Genomic DNA, 20854 nt, shown 5'->3' with positions numbered 1-20854 from the left:
AAATTAATTCGTTATTTGAAAAATTTAGGTTTAAGGTTGTTATGTAATAACCTAGTTAGATCCTACAAAAAGGTCTGAATCTAATGCCCCGTGAGTTTTACGCTGCGCCCTTTAGAAGTTGGGCTGTAGACCTACGTTGATTCCTATTTGCAAATAGTTCGGGTTTTTAATTTTAATAAAGATAATTTAATCAAAATTAAATTTTCTATATTAAAAAAAACTCTACATTAGAAAATGACTACATTTCTGCCCACATAAAGTAGAGTTATCTAAGTATTTATAATAAATAAAGTTAGTTGTGTACGAAAGCACTACGTACCTGCCTACCTTTTTATAAATGCGGTAAATATCAATTCAAACTCACACCGCGAAAATATTCAATCAAATGCATCTACGTTATTAGTTATTACGTAGTACGTTCATAACTACGGTATATCTGGCTTTATTTACTAGTGTTTAAGTATAAAAACGATGTTGTGTAGTGAGGGAATGCGTACTACTTATGGCATTGCTGAACTGAGAACGCTGGCTGGTGATTCATTTCTCGGAATTGACCTTGCTATGAGTCATTCGCTGGAAGGCAGAGTCGGGGATACCGCGCCTGTCTGCCGGCTGCTTTCTAGACGCACTCCGTTCACTGCGAACGCTTTTATAGATAAAGTATTTTGTGTTGACTAGTTACTCTTTAAATCATTTTTAAAATATGTTGCCTCAAAAAGGGAAGGAATATGAAATAGGTAGTGTGCGTTTCGTACAGGTACTCTGATATTCGGAATTATTTTTGTGAGTTTTCAAAGTTGGATATCATGATAACAACCATGACGTCATTCATATTGTTAAAGGTAAGGGAAATTAAGTTATAATATTTAATAATACATTTACCTAATAAAATACATCCTAAGCTTATTTAATTATGCTTGATTGATGAGTAATTTCATTAAAAAAATAAAAGGTTTCTAATTTGACTTATTTTTATAGTTGACGTTGACGTTTACCTTTTATTAGAGCAAATGGATTTAACAGAGCTGTCTATCTCTTTTTAACACCCCAAATAGCTATTTCATGCGAAAGAGATGACGATAATAAACTAGAATTTAAAACATTCAGGCTATTTCTTGTCGCATTTGCTATAGGTTAGAGAGAAATAAAAGACAAAAAGTTGTTTGTCAGCCTAGAGTTACGATGTTATGTTATTGTGACATCAAAAGTTTTTGAATTAGCTAAATAAACATAATTCTAATTGAAACAATTAAAAGTATACGTAGCTAATAACTTTTAAACGTGCCTTATTGTGTATTCGTGAGAAATGATACAAAATTTCGATCATAATTTGTAGTGAGTAGTGACACTTGTTGAGCAGGTTTTAACATTTCAGACAAACTCTTTTTTATTGAGGATGAATAGAGAGGATAATGTAAACTGGTTTCATGGAAAGATATCTCGGGAAACTGCGGAAAAACTTCTAAAAGAAGGTAGGTTCGTATAGGAAGTGTGTTGTTTTTGTAATCTTTCATTGTGCCATTCAGTTCAAAGTTGTGTTTTGTGTTTCAGAGGGTGAGGATGGTGTGTTCTTAGTTCGCGAAAGTAATACTTCTCTTGGAGATTATGTGCTGTCTGTTCTACATCAGGTAAATTATTTATATTTGAACAAAGGGTTATGAGCAAAAAAGTATAACCAACCGAATGCATCCTATATCTTGTAGAATAAAACAAAGACTATCACAACAAACATAATAATTAGAAATGAAGGTTATAAGGGGGAAATCTTTTTTCAAAGGCTATGCTTATCTCAGGATCAAAAGGTTCATACAGATTTTCTAAAGATATTGCAAGGCGATTAGAGGTGAAGATATTCAATCATGAAGTTAATCAACTTACAAAGAATTATATCTTTTTTTTTTTACAGGCTGTTGTTTGTTGGGTGTATTTGTTGTTTGTTTGTTACAGGCTATGTGTCTTTAATTCAGTTTTAAACCTGCTTAACTTTAGTTTTATGTTAACAAATAAGGAAACCTATCTAAATGCATTGAAAGTATATATTATAACAGAGCTATTTGAATTAAGAAAGATTAGACTTTGTTTTAACATCAAAATGTGATTGTAAGAAATAGATAAGAATAGTTCTATACACAAAATAACTAAAGACATCTAATATTTTAGGGAGAGGTGGTGCATTATCAAATAAGGAGACACGGTGAAGATGCATTCTTCTCTATAGAGGAACATACAACTGTTCATGGCTTGGACACTTTGATCCAGCATTACCGAGGAGATTCCAATGGCCTTGTTACTCGGCTGTCAGTGGTGTGCAAAGGCGAGCCTCCACCACATGAATCTAGAACACAAGGGACAACTAATCTACTGCATAGGTAAGATGTCATACAATTTTCTATTAAAATATAAATTGCTTTGAGAATCTGCACTCTATGAATTTAAAACAGAGTTTTACTGTAACATGGATACCAATTAGTGAATTTGCAACCATATAGATTTATAGTGCATATTTATAACCTAATTGAAACTAAGTGAGTATATTGATATTTATGTTCTGGTAAAAAGTAATTTAGTAACTAGTTTTAACACATATTTAATTGTAAGATCAAGGTAATAACTATGTTATCCAACTTAAACCTAAAGCACTGAGGGTTCATATTGTGCCCTTGTCTAAAAAGAGACAACAACAAACTTAGCCTATGTTGTTATTATAACTTTGCTAATGTATTGTTAGTAAAAAACATTAAAAAATTGTTAAATAAATAGTAGACTATTTCTAACAGTTATTGCAGGTTCATTACAGTCTTATTTAAAATACACTTGAAAATGTAAAGGTATCTTACATTTTATTAATATTATGCAGTGGGACAGCTACTGTTTGTTGAGCAATAATTAAGGTAAACAATTGCTAATAAACATAATAACTGACTCACTTAGTTATAATGCCAACTACAAGTATGTTTGTACTTAATAAGGTTACACTGTTATTAATAATTTACTAAATTTAAAACTTGGTAAAAAATTAATTAACAGATATAATGTGTATATATATATATATATATATATATATATATTTATAATAACCTTATTTAAATAATTGCAACTACTATAACTAAAATTAAATAAAAGATGCAAATATTTTTTTATACTTTATCAAAATCAGAATAAAATGATGAACATGGTACAGACATGACAATTGAAGTGGTGATATAGTGGGTAAGACTTCGACCTCGGACATCATGCATCTTTAGAGTTAAGCAATTTAATTCCACTTGCTTTAAACCCATCTCATTCTGAGAAAATACCCATGCAATGTAATGGGTCAGCAAAAGGTAAATAAACAAACTACGGGTAAATAAACTGTAGCATAGGTAATATTTGTTGAAACATAATCTAACAATTTTTGTCTTGTTATAATTTTTTTTCAAGTATTGTTCAAAGCAATAATCTCAGGGATTAAAAGTATTTTTGTTCAAAATTGGTGTAGGTATAATACCAAATTAAACATGGGTGAAACCACATGACCCTACTAGTCTACTTATGATAGTAATGATATCCGTTAGCATTCCTTCCAAGCAAGTGCACAAATTGTTTATTATGATGTCAATAGCATAGCAATGATAGTTGAAGGAGGAAGTCCTATTAAGAAGTGACCCACACAAATTGTCCTTAATTTTTCTTTGTTGTTTTATTGCTTGAATGAATGGAGAGCTGTTTGATATAATAATGGGTTTTTATTGAAAGGGTTATCATTCTGTCGTCATTTTTCGTCATTTAAACGATGATGGTTGATTTCACAATGAAAGTTTGATAGTGAATTATTATTAATTTAATTGACGTGAGTATATACCGGTGACTTAAAAAAAAATATCTTAATATATATAAATCTCCTGTCACGATGTTTGTCCGCGATGGACTCCTAAACTACTTAACCGATTTAAAATTAAATTGGCTCACCGTGAGCGGTCTGGTCCAACTTAAGAGATAGGATAACTTAGATCTTTAATTATAGTCACAATTTTATTTTATTGCAAATTATTTGTCTATAATTAATTGGCAGTCACATGTTATATATATATTCTACTATACTCATTTAAAGCTTAGCGATACTGAATACTTTAAAAACAAAATCATACGCAGACGAAGTCGCGGGCAACAGCTAGTATAATAATAATTAATGGATGGATGCTATATCGAATGTAAGCGGTACAGATTCAATAATTTGCATGCTGCAGGATAAAAGTCACTGTGTATATACATAAAAACAAAGCGCGTCGCTTGAGAACGGCTGAAGCCATTGAGATATTTTAGTTCATAATAGCACGAATAATATAATAGACATATATAATTACGTTTTCCTTGTATTTTCCTTTTTTTTGTTGTGTTGCAATAAAGTTTTTCTATTCTATTCTATTACGTTTGTGGGGTAATTGGAAATTGTAAAATTGCCCGGATAAATGGAAAGTGATGGGATAATGGGACTTTTTTATATCCAATTTGCTAAAGACATTTTTCAAATGGACTTGTAAGAAATACTAACTGTTGCCCCTGTTTTTTGTGCTTTTATAAAATCCCGCGGAAACCTTCAGTTTTCCCGGTATACCGTATAAAGTATACGGTATACCGTATACTTTATACGGTATACCGTATACTATATGGTGATGGATGTCCATCTCCAGGATCCACGCTATGATGCTTTAAATTTCATGATGATCGGAGAAGTGGTGGAGCCGGACATAGGTAACAAACAAACAAAAAAAAACAGACAAATTTCACATTTATAATATTAATGTGGATAGCTTGGTGCCAATTTTGTGTACATATCTCTAAAGTAACGTCTATCGTCTAAAAAAAATAATGCATCCTTAACACAGCTTAACAAAGTAAATAGTTAAAAGTACTACACATTTGTTATACTGGTTAATTTAGGTTACACAATTTTTAAAGCAGAATCATTGGCTTAAAACAATTAGGTGTCAATTGCTTTTTTTGTTCTTCATATTTTGTTCTAGTCAAAAGAGAAAAAAAGGGGATGAAATTTATCTGAATTGTAATATCGAGGTTAAGGGATGACACCCATTTGCGTACTGCTAAATAGATACTAAAAATTATCTATTAAGGCAATTTCACGTTATAATAATATTCATACCGATATTGCACTGCACTGTCGCAGAAAAAGAGACCAATTTTTTTACCATTTATTGAAGTTTTAATATAAATTGAAAGCATGATTTAAAGAGCGACATTGTATATTGGAGGTTACTGACCTTATATGTTTTGCTGTGTTGCATTAAGTGATGAACAGTAAACAGTGACACGTTTATTGATGATTTCCTGCTTACTGAGACCAATATGCCCATACAATAAATACTGAGTGAGAAGGACACTGACCAGCAGTAAGGCCAACTTCATTACAAATAAAAATATCGGATTTTTTGTTAAATATGTTTTATAATTTATGCTGTTTAAAAACACCGAGACTATCATACCGCTAACGATTAGAGCCGCAAAGCACAAGCCACCTGCCTCATGGGAGACGGGTTGGCGAACTTTCATTGTTCCTAGGGACAAATTCCAAGGGACACGCTCACCAAGGGACAAATTCCAATTTCGTAACTCGGGGCTGGAAATTTTCTGTCACTAGGTAAAACAACAGCCATATTTTGGCACGACCCGGGAATCAACCTCAGGAAATCATGATACGTAGACATTGTCGTAAATGCTATCTACTTACCGGCCGATTGGCGCAGTGGGCAGCGACCCTGCTTTCTGGGTCTAAGGCCGTGGGTTCGATTCCCACAACAGGAAAATATTTGTGTGAGCATGAATGTTTTTCAGTGTCTGGGTGAAAAGTAATTTAAATATAATATATAATTAATATAATATATACTAATAATAATAATAATATACATACTAATAGTATGTATATTATTAGTATTTATTAGTATTATTATTATTATTTTCTTTATTGCACACACAAAAACAAAATACAAAGAAACACATTTACAAATAAAAAATAATAAAAAACTAGTTTAGGTCTGCAAATGCGGTCTTATCGCTAAAGCGATCTCTCCCAGAAAACCTTTGGCGATAGTAGTTTTTGTAAGGAACGGGTTGGTGCGGCAATAAAAATTTCTACCTACATAAAAATATAAATAAATAAATTCTAATACTACACATATAATTACTATATATATATATATATATATATACTGTTCATACATATAATTATAACAAACTACATACTATAACGCTACATATTTATATTTACATATTTAAGTATTTATGTATAATATTAATAAAAAAATATTCAACAGTCATCTTAGTACCCATAACACAAGCTACGCTTACTTTGGGGCTAGGTGGCGATGTGTGTATTGTCGTAGTATATTTATTTATTTTATTAATACACTAACGTTAGGTGTTACTATGAACTGGGATGAAGAGAAATTTGGTCTAAAGTACTAGGTGTATAGTACTAGCTGTTGCCCGCGACTTCGTCTGCTTTTGATTTTGTTTTTTGATATGGCATTAAATTTAGTTGTAGATCTAAAAAAAATTGAAGTATTCTGTATCGCTAAGCCTTAAATGAGGGGTTTTCTGCTGTCCGCTGTCTGTGCCGCAAGAATCATTTATTAAATGACTTGATTATTCCTCCACTCGAAATATATCACTAATCATATTCAATAATAGTAGTCTTGGACCTTGAAATTATATTAACAGCCAATAATATAGTCTTTACAACTTCCATAACACTCGGATAGTAATCTAAAGTACAAGCAAACTCCTGAAGTGTTAATGCGATTAATGAGTCATTAACATAAACACTGTGATTCATCATCGCCAAACATTACACAGATGTATCTCCACTTGTTGCTATGTTATTGTCACTTGGAGTTGAAACATTCCCAAGATATGAGTAATATTATATGTATCTAATGTATGCGCATGTGAATATTTACATTGTCAGATTATATCGTATCGTCGTAATATAATAAAACAATAATGCTAAGTTATAATATACATAACAGGACATGGGAATTTCTCATCATTAGGTATTACACTGAGAAGTTTAACATCCTGTAGTGTAGATTATGCAGAGTACGAAGCATCAATTGAATTCGTTCATATGATGCAGAAATTCTTATAAAAAAACCCAACGTAAATGTTGGATAGGTGCCAAAGTGCGTTTACGTATGTACTGTAGAAATATTGAGACTCGAGGTCCTCCTAGTAGTTTATAACCTCCTGGTTATGAAAATGCTTTAATGACGAAGCCGTGGAGCATTTTATCTCCGTCAAATTTGAATCATTGATCTTGAACTTCTTAACGAATTCACAAATAAACAAAATTCAAAACTACATCTATCAGTTGAGAAAATGTAGATGTTTATCCATTACATACTAGGGATAGTCCGACGAAGCCAGCTATGCAGAGAAATCGTCCTGTAAGTACAGGCTAGGAAAGGAACCTTTGGCCTCTGTAGTAAGTGTTAAAACACGGTCGCAATACTATATAGATAATTTCGGCATTTACCTCGAGATGAAAGGCTTCGAATTACTGTATGCGTTACCTTCATGCAATTCAGTGTCGTGCACAGGGTTTTTGACCAGTAGGCATAACGTAGAGATACTCACAGGATAGCTCTCTCCATCGCCCGCTGAGTGACTCTGAGCCTTCTTATGAGTCCCATAGTCCCATAGGCCCATACGCGACCACGAGTAATACCTATACAAATAAACAAGAGTAGGCAGTGCTTATGTGCATGTATTAAGTGCATGCCTCTGATGCTCTACTACTAAACTAGTATATTCCACGTGAAAGTAGGTTGCGTTCTAAAATACCTAATTTAATATATTTCCATTACCAGGGCAACAGAAGCGGGTGAATACAATATAGTGTCACAAATGCTTGCTTGCGGCTACAGAAGCCGGGACGCAAAGAACCAGGATGGGCAGACCGCCGTTCACATAGCTGCGAGGGCTGGTCGGGACAAAATCCTCGCCAAGCTGATAGAGAGTGGCGCCACTGTCAACGTACGGGATTCCTTTGGATACACGCCGCTACATGTAAGTTTATACCCCATAGATGGCAAATTTCTATGCATGTATATTCATGTGTTGGTTATGGAAATCATCATTTTCCGCGTATCAATTTCTCACCGGCGATGAACACAGAACTCCCATTTGATTTAAAACAAGGATTGAGAGCTTGGCCTCTACGCGCTTATACAATGGATATATTATTTTTAATTGCTATAGCGTAACAAAGTCGACTATTTTTTAACCGACTTAAACAAGAACAAGGAGAATTCGGATGTTTTGTTCGGATATTCAATCCCGACTAAAGTTATGTTGGCACATTCCCTCCTTTTATCTTTTCTTAACAATGCGACGCAAGCTATCTTAATTTGACTGAGGACCAGCTGAACAAACTTGATCGTCTCCAAAATCTTGCTATTCGGTTCATATTTGGCTTACGCAAGTATGACCATGTATTTGAATTTCGACAAAAGCTCAAGTGGCTCCCTATTCGCCGTCGCCGGGATATGCATGTAATTTCACTTCTGTAGGTACTGTGTGTTATTTAATCCTCAAACACCTTCATACTTGAAGGAAAAGTTTGATTTTGCAGGATTGCCTGCTGAATTAAGATCATGTCGTATGCTGACACTTCACATGCCTTTCCACTAGGCGAAGTTTTATAAATTCTCGTTTACAGTACAAGCTATTGAATTGTGGAATGCGCTCCCACTAAATATACGTGAGGCAAAATCGCTTGTAACATTTAAAAACTCGGTGAAAGCATATTATCTGGCTCATTAATGACGAGTTTTATTTAGTACCTTGTTTATGTTTTTTTTTATTATCTATATGTTCTCAAGTATTTATGTATGATTGAGTATTTATTATTTTATATTTATTTATTATATTTTTCTTATTTGTGCAATTTTGTTTATGTAGATACCTATTTGTATTTAGGTTTATAATAATTTTACACCACCTGTCCGCTCTCGCTCATCTTGTCCTAATCCAAAGGTAGCCTAGCAGAGATCGCTACTAAGCGATATGGCCGCCTTTTGTATTCTACTTCTGTCTTTGTATGTCTTTTGTTCTTTTATTTTCCTAACTTCATAGTTGTGTACAAATAATGAGTTAAATAATAATTCTCATTGTGGTAAGATACCCGTGCCCTTCTTCGTCAAAAGAAAATCTTTTTTTGAACTTCTCCTTTTTTGTAGTCTGTCAAACGTTCTTTTTTTTTCGTCAAATAATTTTTGTCTTACCCGTCCATGGTAATAAATTAGTAATTTTTTAATTTTCAGTACACCTGCCAAAATAACTTTCCCAGTACAACGGAGCTTCTGATAACGAAGGGCAATGCCAACTACCAAATGCGCCACGCGCCGTCCGGGAAAGTGGCACTCCACGAAGCCGCACAAAGAGGCCATATAGATTGTATAAAGGTAATTCACATTGTTTAATGCGAAAAATTAGAACAGAGTATTGCCTGGTTCATTCTTAATTCATCAAATGGGTACTAAGATGACTGATGAATGTCGTTAAAATAATTGCTGTTTCCTATTTTGCTGTATGTCATTACATCACAGGATTTTTTGCTCAGCAATAATTTCGAATTTTGTAATACTGCAGTATTTGTATTTTTTTTTACATAATAAACAAGTTCGCTGTTCGAAGCAGCTAGCTTCGTTTAATTCGCGAGATTAAAAACTAGGATTTGGTTACCTATGCTTAGCTTAAAAGCTTCTCTTAACTTACCTTGGCGAAATAGTTTTGCATCTAGGAGCCGGCCAATAAAAAGTTATTCCGGAAAAATAAAGAGTTCCTGCGATATTTTTAAAAACACATAATAAAAGCCGTCGAAGTCGCGGGCAAAAGCTAGTCCATACATTATACAGTATATTTATAGTTTTATACAGTATAGACTAGCTTTTGCCAAGAAGGTTTTTTTTTATGTTTGTTTGTACCGAATAGGCTCGTAAGGTAGTGAACCTATTTTAATAATTTTATTACCAATCAAAAGCTAAGTTATCAATAATTAACGTGGTATTTAAACTGTGTAACCGTTAAGTTTGATTTACAGGTACTGTTAAAACTGAAAGCGCCAGCTCATCCCAGGACATTAGCTTACGACACGCCCGCTCATCTAGCCAAGCACGCTGGACACACGGAATGTTACCAATTACTCAGTATGTGACCTTGACGTAGTTTTTGTTTTTTTATAATTATCCATCAATGACGGCCGATTGGCGCTTTTTGCAGCGACCCTGCTTTTTGAGTCCAAGGCCGTGGGTTCGATTCCCACAACTGGAAAACGTTTGTGTGATGTGCATTAATGTTTTTCAGTGTCTGGGTGTTTATATGTATATTCTAAGTATTTATGTATATTATTCATAAAAATATTCATCAGTCATCTTAGTACCCGTAACACAAGCTACGCTTACTTTGGGGCTAGATGGCGTTGTGTGTATTGTCGTAGTATTGTCGTTGTTGTAGTATATGATGTGTGTCTGGAAATCGAATTTGGTCCCCCGAAACTGAGGTCTTACCATTAGGGTATTGGTGCTTCCATTACCAACACCCTCAGCTTATTAATGGTTCCAGTACTGCAGTACACTTATCTCTAAACTTTTTTTTTTAATTCATCTACAATTTTCCTGCACTCTTTCTTGATAATAAGTGATAATGCTGTCTAAAAGGGTAACGGGCTAACCTATTAAACCCATACCCCTTACCTAAACAAGTTGTTTTTTAATAGTTTTTAAATGACAATTTGAGATGGTAATAACAAAAAAACACCCGGCTAAGTTTCTTGTCGGCTTCTTTTTAGACAAGGGTGTGTTTGTAACCCTCGTAGCTTTAGTTTTAGTTTACGAATGTACTTATCGCCGTCATCTCAACTAATATGTACAATTTTTTATGTAACTTACGCATCAAAAGTGAAATCTATGGGCATATTTGAATAAAGTAACATTTTACTATGGACTCTGCCAACGCTTTTGATCGCCGGTTGTATCAGTTTAAAAACCTCTAATAGAAAATTAATAAAACTACGTGTTATTAACTGATGAATATTTTTATGAATATTATACATAAATACTTATTATATAGATATAAACACCCAGCCAACTGAAAACCGTTCATGTTCATCACACAAATATTTTCCAGTTGTGGGAATCGAATCTGATTAGATTTTTTTTTTTATTCCACTACAAGTTAGCCCTTGACTGCAATCTCATTTAGTGGTAAGTGATGATGCAGTCTAAGATGGTGGCGGACTAACCTGTTAGGGAGTATTGCAGTCATAGGTAGGGTGGTAACTAGTCATCAAAGCCTAAAAAATCAGAAATTATACCACGTACTTAAATTCACAGCGCCCACCGTTGCGCCAGGGAGGTCGTCAAAAGCGTCAAGAGCGTTATTTGTTGTTGCAGAGAACCACATACCTGAACAGCCCAACACCACAAAGAGCCAATGGTACCACGGAACACTGAACCGCGAGGAGGCGATCCGTACCCTGGAGGAGTATTGCAAACAGCACAATATACGGGACAAGGCTTCCGACGGGGTCTTCCTACTGCGCTACAGTCAGAGAAACACTGGCGCTTTTGTCCTTACGATGCTGAGTGAAAATACCCCATACAACTTCATCATTCGGAAAGAGGTGAGTAAGAATCATCATTTTTTAACACAGTACCGGCCTACGATGACCTCGCTGGCGCAACGGTGAACGCTGTGAATTTAAGCAGGAGGTCCAATTTGGGAATTTAAATTTCTGAATTTTCTCTGGTCTGGTCTGGCCGCTTTGGCCGTGGCTAGTTACCACCCCACCGACAAAGACGTGCCGCTAAGCGATTCAGTATTCCGGTGCGATGTCGCGTGGAAACCGATTAGGGGTATGACTAAATAGCATACTATATATATATATATATATAATCGCATATGCATACTAATATACATTTAATGGCTTAAAACGCATATAACTCCGAAAGGTTGAGTGTGGCTGGAAATCGAATTCGGTCCCCCGAAACTGAGGTCTTACCATTAGGGTGGGTATTGGTGGTTCCAGTACTGTAGTACACTTATCTCTAAACTTTTTTTTTTAATTCATCTACAATTTTCCTGCAATCTTTCTTGATAATAAGTGATAATGCTATCTAATTCAGTATTCCGGTGCGATGTCGCGTGGAAACCGATTAGGGGTATGACTAAATAGCATACTACCTAACAGGTTAGCTCGCTGCCATCTTATACTGAATCATCACTTACCACCAGGTGAGATTGCAGTCAAGGGCTAACTTGTAGAGAAGTTAAAAAAAAAACTTTCAAGCTGTAGTTCACAAGTCACAACGCTGGCCAAGTGCGAATTTAATAGGTAAATAAATAAATATACTACGACGATACACACATCGCCATCTAGCCCCAAAGTAAGCGTAGCTTGTGTTATGGGTACTTAGATGACTGCTGAATATTTTTATGAATAACATACATAAATACTCTACTCGGATTGTACCGAAATACTAAATCATATGGCGGCACGTCTTCGTATGAAGAAAGCCATGTGAAGTCTTCCACCAGAGCAGATCAGTGATAATTCACAAATTATAAATTCCAAATTGGCCCTGCTGGAGTTCAACTCGGGACCTTCCACATTTAAGACCATACCTGGCTTATTATAATTGTTATCATTTCTCTTTTTACAGAAGGACTGGTTGTTCATAGACGACGGTCCTTATTTGGACACTCTGGAAATCCTAATAGATCATTACAGTAGTGTACCCGACGGACTCCCAACCAAACTCACCACGCCTGTGCCGCCCAAGCCTAAACCACCGCTACCTGAGGTTTGTTTATACTCTATACTAGCCGTTTCCCGCGGTTAAACCTGCTTAAGCTATGTATCGGAAGATGGTAATATCGATGTATGCCACGTTGGTATACCTTACTTATAGACGTAAACTCTCCTCCCAATAGTATTTCAATTTTAAATTTAACTCTTCTGAAATTTACGACTAAAAAAAAGGGCTAAAATATTGTCTTAATAATAAAAAAGACAACTATAATAATTTTGTAAGGATTAATATTCTATTAAAAAAAAATTCAAAATTCAAAGTTTATTTATTTCAAGTAGGCCTAATTTATAAGCACTTCAAGTCAGTCTGTTTGTAGTGACTCTACCGCTCTGTGCCTAATATTTATTTATTTATATTGACTATTGGCAAAGATTCTTAGATTAAAAATTACCGCTTTAAATTACCGCTGATGTTTACTATCAAAAACTAAATATAAAAAAAACCATAATCACACCCACGTGTTGAATTAGAAATAAATATGGCGCGTTACGAAATACGAGACTCAGAAATGCAGATGGCGCGTAACAGAAAAATGTGACGGTTTTTTTTTTCCCAACGCTGATAAAGAAGTTTCACTTCAAAAATTGATCCCTGAACGTTGCAAGCGATTTGAAGACACGAGGCACTTATAATTTTGCAGCTGTATGAAACATACCATTTTTCATCTCCCTCCAAAATAATAGGATTATTGAATAAAATATATTGTAGACCTAGTTCATAAAATCTCATACAATTACCATTTATTTTACAGTTTTCTACAATGCCACGCACCAAGAAGTCATCACCAAGCCGAGCAACCATGAATCAACCACTATCACTTGTCAAACATGATATATTAAACGACAACCAAACCGTTAACAACAATGACTTCGAACTGCTCACAAGAAATCTGTCATTCTCCTCCGATTTCAACAACGACAGCATAAACAACAACGATGTAGCTCTAAGCGATTGTGATACATACAAAGTGCCAGTTAACAACAGTGCTGTTGTTACGTTGGTGGAGAATTATAATGAAATATCAATTAATTCGGAAGGCCAGCTATCCACTTTGCAAGGTAATTATCTCTTTCTGTATAAGAAAAGACATGGACGCAGCTAGTAACAATTTTATCGCCACTTATTTATATACTAGTTTACAAAACTATGTCAGCGTTGAACACACGTCTCTTGTGCAAGCCTAAAAGACAAATGAAGGACAATTGCCCCAACGAGTCACACGGTATCTCATGGCGTCATAAGATGCATGCGTGGAAATTGCAATCGAGTGGACGCCATGAATTGCCGTTTACTAATCGCAGGCGCGTACACTTTCTGTGTTTATGTAGAACTACCTAAACCAGCGGACAAGCTATAGAGGCTTTAGCTATTGGCGGAGGTCTATGCCCAGCTGTGGGCTAAGAATTATAAACCCGTCCATGCTTTGCTGTAGCCCAGTCTGATATTTTAACCGATATGGAAACACTTTCAACTCAATCCTTTGTCTAACATATGGAAGCTACTATTTATATACTAATAACCAGATTCGATATGATAAATCCTATCCAGATAGATTAATTGATCTATCATCATCATCATCATCATCACATCTACCCATTACGAGCCCACTGCAGAGCACGGGTCTCCTCCCACAATAAGAAGGGGTTAAGGCCGTAGTCCCCACGCTGGCCTAGTGCGAATTGGTAGACTCCACACCCCTTTGAGAACATTATGTAAAACTCTCAGGCATACAGGTTTCGTCACGATTTTTTCCTCCACCGTAGAAGGAAGTGATATTTTAATTACTAAAAATGCACATAACTTACACAAACAACAAAAGTTAGAGGTGCGTGCTGGGATTATAATATATAATTGAATTAATAAGAAGCAATAAGAAAACAGGCACTCAGATTAACATTTTGTTCATAACATAAGTCACCTGTAACTAAACTGTTGGTTGTACTTAATACAAATACATTAAAATCGCGCCACCCTACGCCACTTAACATTGCGTTTTGAATCGAATCAAATCTTATTCTGTTGTAACATAAACACAACGTGTGAATTGTAGTCCTGATAATGTGATTCTACGCACGTAAAATACTTAGATTTGATTTGACTCAACATGCGATGCGTCGCTTGGGGTGTATGGTGAATATTAAGCCGGGGTATTAGGCAATACCCTGGCTTAATATTAACCACACAGAACACACAATCGTAGTTAATATACTTGTGCTTCTCGAGGCATGATAGGACATTTCCTAACTACAGGCTTATACTCACATTAAACTTTATTTTTCAGAGGCTATTCCTTTCAATGAGCTCACACTAGGAACTGTGCTAGGGGAGGGTGAATTCGGTTCAGTTCTTCGAGCAGTTTACTCACCACCGGACAAGGTTCCTATACAAGTGGCAGTAAAGACATTACACGTACAACACACTGACACCAACAAGCGAGAGTTCCTGTCCGAGGCCAAGCTTATGATGTCACTGCATCATCGGTGCATAGTGCGACTTATCGGAGTTTCCTTGGTAAGTTTCTTTTTTTGGTCAAATTTTGGTCAATTAACATTGCATCTCAAATATTACATACACAATGAAAACAAAAGGTTAATTTGCTATACTCCGCCAAAGTGAGAGAATATGTACTGTGTATCATAATTTCGCCTATGTGTGTGTATTTTCGCCTATGTGAGTAATTATTAAAATAAAAAATATTTAATAATATATCATTGTAAAGTCAACATTTCCTGAGGATGCTCCGGTGTCGGAGCGAAACGTGCTTAGAGGGTACATTGCCGAAATTCTGTTGGGTGTGGAGTATAAAGATTGAAGAAATTATTAATTACACCTTGCAGATCCTCCTGCTTTTCACGGAGTATAGGAAATTAAGCTTAATTTTCATAGTGTATCTTGGAATTCCGTAATGTAACGCCTGCTCCTATCCAGTAACGTACCACTACATCCATTTTTTTATATCGAGTTAAAATTCAAGCCAAGAATCTTAAGCTATGAAATTAAGTATTTACAGTTATAGCATGGCTTGAATTGAGAATATTGTGCCTGTTGTATGTATTAGGTATATATTCTGATAACACAAATCAAATAAAAATTTTGGCCCAGATGAAGGCACTTGATATCCACTATTATACGTTTTAGGGCAATGAGAACTAATGTTTAATGTGCCTGTTTACCCTGTGTTCTTACTCCAACTCAAATTAAATATTTTCGCTTTTGTCTCCTGAATATTGTTGCTTTTAGTATCTGAGTGTACTGAAGCCACTTGTTTTCATTGCAGTCATTTCAGGTGAACATTCAAATCCTTGTATTAATAATCTAACATCTAAGATTGGCCTGTGAGGCCTATGAGTTACTTTTACCACTCACAATTAAATACTTTTTTTTTGACGCATGGTTCTTTTTTAATTGGGATAATAAATGTGTTTATAGTTCCATTATTGTGAAAAGTGTCTAATTTTATTATACTAGATTGTTTATGGTAAATACTTACATACCAATATTTGAATGAAATGTGTTTACTCAGCTGTAAGATTTGGTTGTTTATTCTTCCTAGTACCTGTAATTTTTGAGGACCTGTTTATCGGTTTTTCGTGTGATGGTTCTAATAACCAACAATACCAATCTAATGATCCATGCTTAAATTAGAAACAGCTAACTTTTTTTAAAAAGTAAGTTAGTTTCTAATTTTAGCATCGCAGACCCATGTCCTGCTAGTGGCTTATTTATTTTTGTATTTAATTGCAATTTTAATTTCATTTCAGTTATATTATAGTAGTCTTTATTTGCTTATCTTAACAGTATTTTTTGTTTTAATTTTTGTCATATGGGTATTTGGCCTGAATTAAAAGCATTTTTTTTTTTTCAGGGTCCTCCGCTCGCAATGGTACAAGAATTAGTTCCTTTAGGTTCACTACTAAATTACCTGCTGCGATATCCGGAGAAAGCGTCTCCGGGTTACGAGTTGCGTTTATGGGCGTGGCAAGTAGCGTCCGGGATGCGGTACCTGGAGAGGCGTCGCTTTGTGCATCGTGATCTCGCCGCAAGGAATATACTGCTTGCATCAAGGTCAGTAATTCCTAATTTCCGAAACGAAATTAAATATGCCATACCTAAATTGATATGCAAGAAAAAATCTGCTTTAGGAATCGCCTAATTTTCTAATCATGTGGGCTACTAACCTTTCTACCTCACCTATTTTAAGCTTAGTTAATCTACAAAAAAGCGATGATAGCCCCGTGTTAGGAGCTTGACTTAACTTTCGGGGGGCCGTTTTAAGTAATTAAATTATCATTTGCTTCAATGTTAAAGAAAAACATTGTGAGGATATGAACCCATAACCGGCCCACTACAGGGCACAGGTCCCTCAACGAGAAGGGTTTAGGGTTCCGCCACGCTGGCCCACTGCGGATTGGTGGACTCCACACGCCTTTGAGAACATTATTGAAAACTCTCAGGCGTTTAGGTTTCCTCAGGATGTTTTCCTTCACTTTTGAAACAAGTGATATTGCTGAAAACGCACAAACTAGAAAAGTTAGTTATGTGCGTGCTGGAAGTCTAAATCGGTCCACCAAAAGTGAAGCCGACGTATTAACAGTGGCGTGCACTGGGTACCAGGGTATGCATACAGCAGGAAAATAGCATAAATGACAAAAATCCTTCTCCTACAAGAGTTATATATCAATTAGGTAAGCAGTGCTTTTGTACATGCATGAAGTGCACGCCACTGCGTCCTAACCACTGAGCCATCACCACCGTAAATTGATAAAAATATGATTAATTATGCATTCTCAAAATGTTTATTTCTAAGCTCCTTCAATATCTGTTTTCAGACATCAAGCCAAAATCAGTGACTTCGGATTGTCGCGCGCTCTATCCACTGACAGTTCGTACTACAAAGCTAGCCACGGCGGCAAGTGGCCCATCAAATGGTACGCGCCTGAATCATACAACTATGGAACATTTAGCCACAAGAGCGACGTTTGGAGCTACGGTGTCACATTGTGGGAAATGTTCTCCTATGGGAAGCAACCGTATGGCGAGATGAGAGGAATCGAGGTTGGTACTCACTCATAGTTACAACTCCATTTTTATAAGATCACAAGGAAATCGAACAAAATTACATCAAAGTAAAATGGACCTTGGCAATACCGGTCAGTAACAGTATTGTCACCAGATGGCGCTCTTTTAATTCCATACAAATCGTAGTTAACTTTAACGCGATCAAATAGGTAGACATACAACTAATGCTAACCGACAGCAATCTGAAAAGTAAAGAACTGTAGCTGTCATATTGTTTATATTGTATGAATCTTTATTGGTAACTTTTAGAAAAGTTTGCAAAAATGGTTTTACCCAACCAGATGCTAACCAGTTTAACCAGATTTGCATATTGTGTTTATATTTCAATGTCATACTGAATCACAGACAGCCTACATAACTGAGTTTTCCTTTACTTCTTACAGGCCATACAAGTAGTCGAAAGCGGTCAACGCCTCGAAAGGCCCGAGAACTGTCCCGACGAGATCTACCAAGTGATGCTGGACTGTTGGGCTTACAGTCCCGACCTGAGGCCCACCTTCGGGAAACTGGACGACGTGTTCGCCCACCATCCCGATTACATCAACATAAGCCAACTAGCTGCGGACAGTGATGATATCAGTGTATAGAATCACTTAACCTAAAAAGTACAACTATCTAATTAATTTAATACCAGTAATCTATGACGGGTACACATGTTAAACCGGGTCCATATATGTCATACGCATGACAAAAACCGATTCAACTTGATAAAGCATCGCGTATCATAATACTAATACGATGATCGCATGTGACTGTTCGACGATACAGTCTAAGATGTGTTAAGTTGGAAGAGTACAATTAAACTCCTGTTAGTAAGAGTATAAGGTCATAAATCACTTTCAACGTCCAGTACAACGCCAGTTTCTGTGGGTATTTTTATTTTTAAGTATTTATGTTCACAGAAAATTCTCGATTTTTATACAATTAAAAACACAGTGCAAAAATAGTTTGCTATTATTTGCAGAACTAGAGAAATATGTGGGATGTTCTCTTGCGACATGATATTTACGAATTATGTTAAATTCAATGTTTATCATGGATTTTCGCAAATTAACATCTTCCATCCACTATTGCGACGCATGGCGTCTGTTTGGATGTATGCCCGACTTAAATGGTACTACATATTATGATATGAAAAAATAATGGTATGACAAAATCGTTAGTTAAAATTACAAATTTTCTGAGCATTTATGTCAATATTAAAATTAATAATCGCTTAACAGGGTGAGATAAACATTTTATGGCAACCGAAACTGTTGGGGTACGTACTATATATGTAATTATTTATTATTGGTTAAAGGCTGCATATAAGAAACAAAATTATATTTATATTAAGAAAATGGGTTATATAAAGTTGAGACAATTTTAGAAAAATATATTATGTTCAATCTTTATGTTGTATTTAAAAGAGAAGTTCACTTTTGTTGGTGAGCAATCTGGTGTAAGATCGTGCCGTGCGCTGACGCTGTGTATGCCTTATCATAGGACAAAATTTTATAAGCGTTCGTTTAGCGTACGAGCTGTGGAATTGTGGAATGCGCTTCCATTGAGCATACGACGATCCAAATCACTGGCGATATTTAAAAGAGCAGTTAAGGCCCATTATATTGTTAACGACTTTTAATAGTATGTATATATGTACTTACTCATTTATTGTATGTTAAAGTATTTAATTATGTAAGTATTGTTATTATATATATTAGTTTATTTTTATATTTATTTATTTATTATATTAGTTACTTTTTATCTATTTGTGCACACTAGTTTATGTATTAGCATGTAGTTATTTGCATGTATGTATTTTAATATTTGTACCACCAGCAGTCTATTCTCCTCTTCTTTTTTTTTCCTAATTCTAAGGTTGCCTGGCAGAGATCGCTATTAAGCGATAAGGCCGCCTTTTGTATTACTACTTCTTTCGATGTTTCTGTTTTTGTTATATTTTAAATGTTGTGGTATACAAATAAAGAGTTTAATAATATGTTGTGACCTACGAATTGAAAAATACAGCGGCAGTAAAAAATCCTAAATGGGTTTCTAAGGTCAAGTCTTTGTAGTAGCAGTAATATATTATAGTAGCTACCATACGGAGCCTGTCTCTAAAACTCACCCTGTATGACATTTGATAAAGAACATGCCATGATGTGCCTAGTAAATGATAAGTTTTTAGTATTTTTAGGGGTATAGAGCAATACAAATTTTTAATGTTTAATCTATTTTTCATGGTATTTTTAATGATGGAATTTTAATTATTTCGGCTTAAGTGAAGGCCATCGAGGCGTCCCTAATGGCGTTCAAGTTTGCATTCTTTATATGGCCAGGATGACTCAAAAGGCGTCCTGTGATTGGTCGCACACTAACCGCAAACTTGAACTGATACCAGGAACGCAGCAGAGGTCGCAGAGGTTCGACCTTGCCTTCATTTAGTATATGAAAAAGGGGGCGTCCATAAATTACGTGAGGTGTTTTTTTCTGTTTCTCCCTCCCCCCTTGGTGAGATGTCGTGAGATTTTATTCAACCCCCTATATCACGTGAGATTTTCCAAAATGTGGGTTTCAAAATTGAGCTATTAGGTATAAAACAAATATGGTGGTTCGACAATCAGTAGATGTATAACGTCGAAGTATAAATGCTTTTTTTTCTTTCGAACGAATAAGTGTTTGATTTTAATCGTATTAAGATTACGCTTAAGATTAATTCTTAAGCATGTACAATCTGGATTAAATGACCAAAATACTAAATTTTTTATTTTTTCAATCAGAATATAAATTGCACGAGATTTGCTGCGTCCCCCTTTCTCAGATCGTAAAGTAAGATCAGATGAGATTTGGCTCGACCCCCTCCCCCCTTAAACTTCTCACGGTTTTTTATGAACGCCCCCAAATTAAATAGGATATTATTTACA

General features: G+C 35.3%; 1 protein-coding gene across 1 annotated transcript; it reads left to right on the top strand.

Moving 5' to 3' along the window:
• The first annotated feature begins 596 nt into the window (after positions 1-596).
• On the top strand, positions 597-19367 carry LOC120632502 (tyrosine-protein kinase Shark). Its single transcript, XM_039902316.1, has 14 exons — positions 597-842; positions 1376-1472; positions 1552-1628; positions 2161-2369; positions 7866-8064; positions 9321-9461; positions 10100-10205; positions 11451-11680; positions 12720-12860; positions 13621-13927; positions 15151-15380; positions 16735-16934; positions 17699-17924; positions 18332-19367. Exons 1-14 carry the CDS (start codon positions 807-809, stop codon positions 18533-18535), a joined length of 2403 nt encoding a protein of 800 aa, XP_039758250.1. The 5' UTR covers positions 597-806; the 3' UTR covers positions 18536-19367.
• Positions 19368-20854: the final 1487 nt, after the last annotated feature.

This window comes from Pararge aegeria, chromosome 2 (genome assembly GCF_905163445.1).
Source record: "Pararge aegeria chromosome 2, ilParAegt1.1, whole genome shotgun sequence".
Classification (NCBI taxonomy): domain Eukaryota; kingdom Metazoa; phylum Arthropoda; class Insecta; order Lepidoptera; family Nymphalidae; genus Pararge; species Pararge aegeria.
The sequence above is the reverse complement of the archived record's forward strand: the minus strand, read 5'-3'. Positions and strand labels throughout refer to the sequence as shown.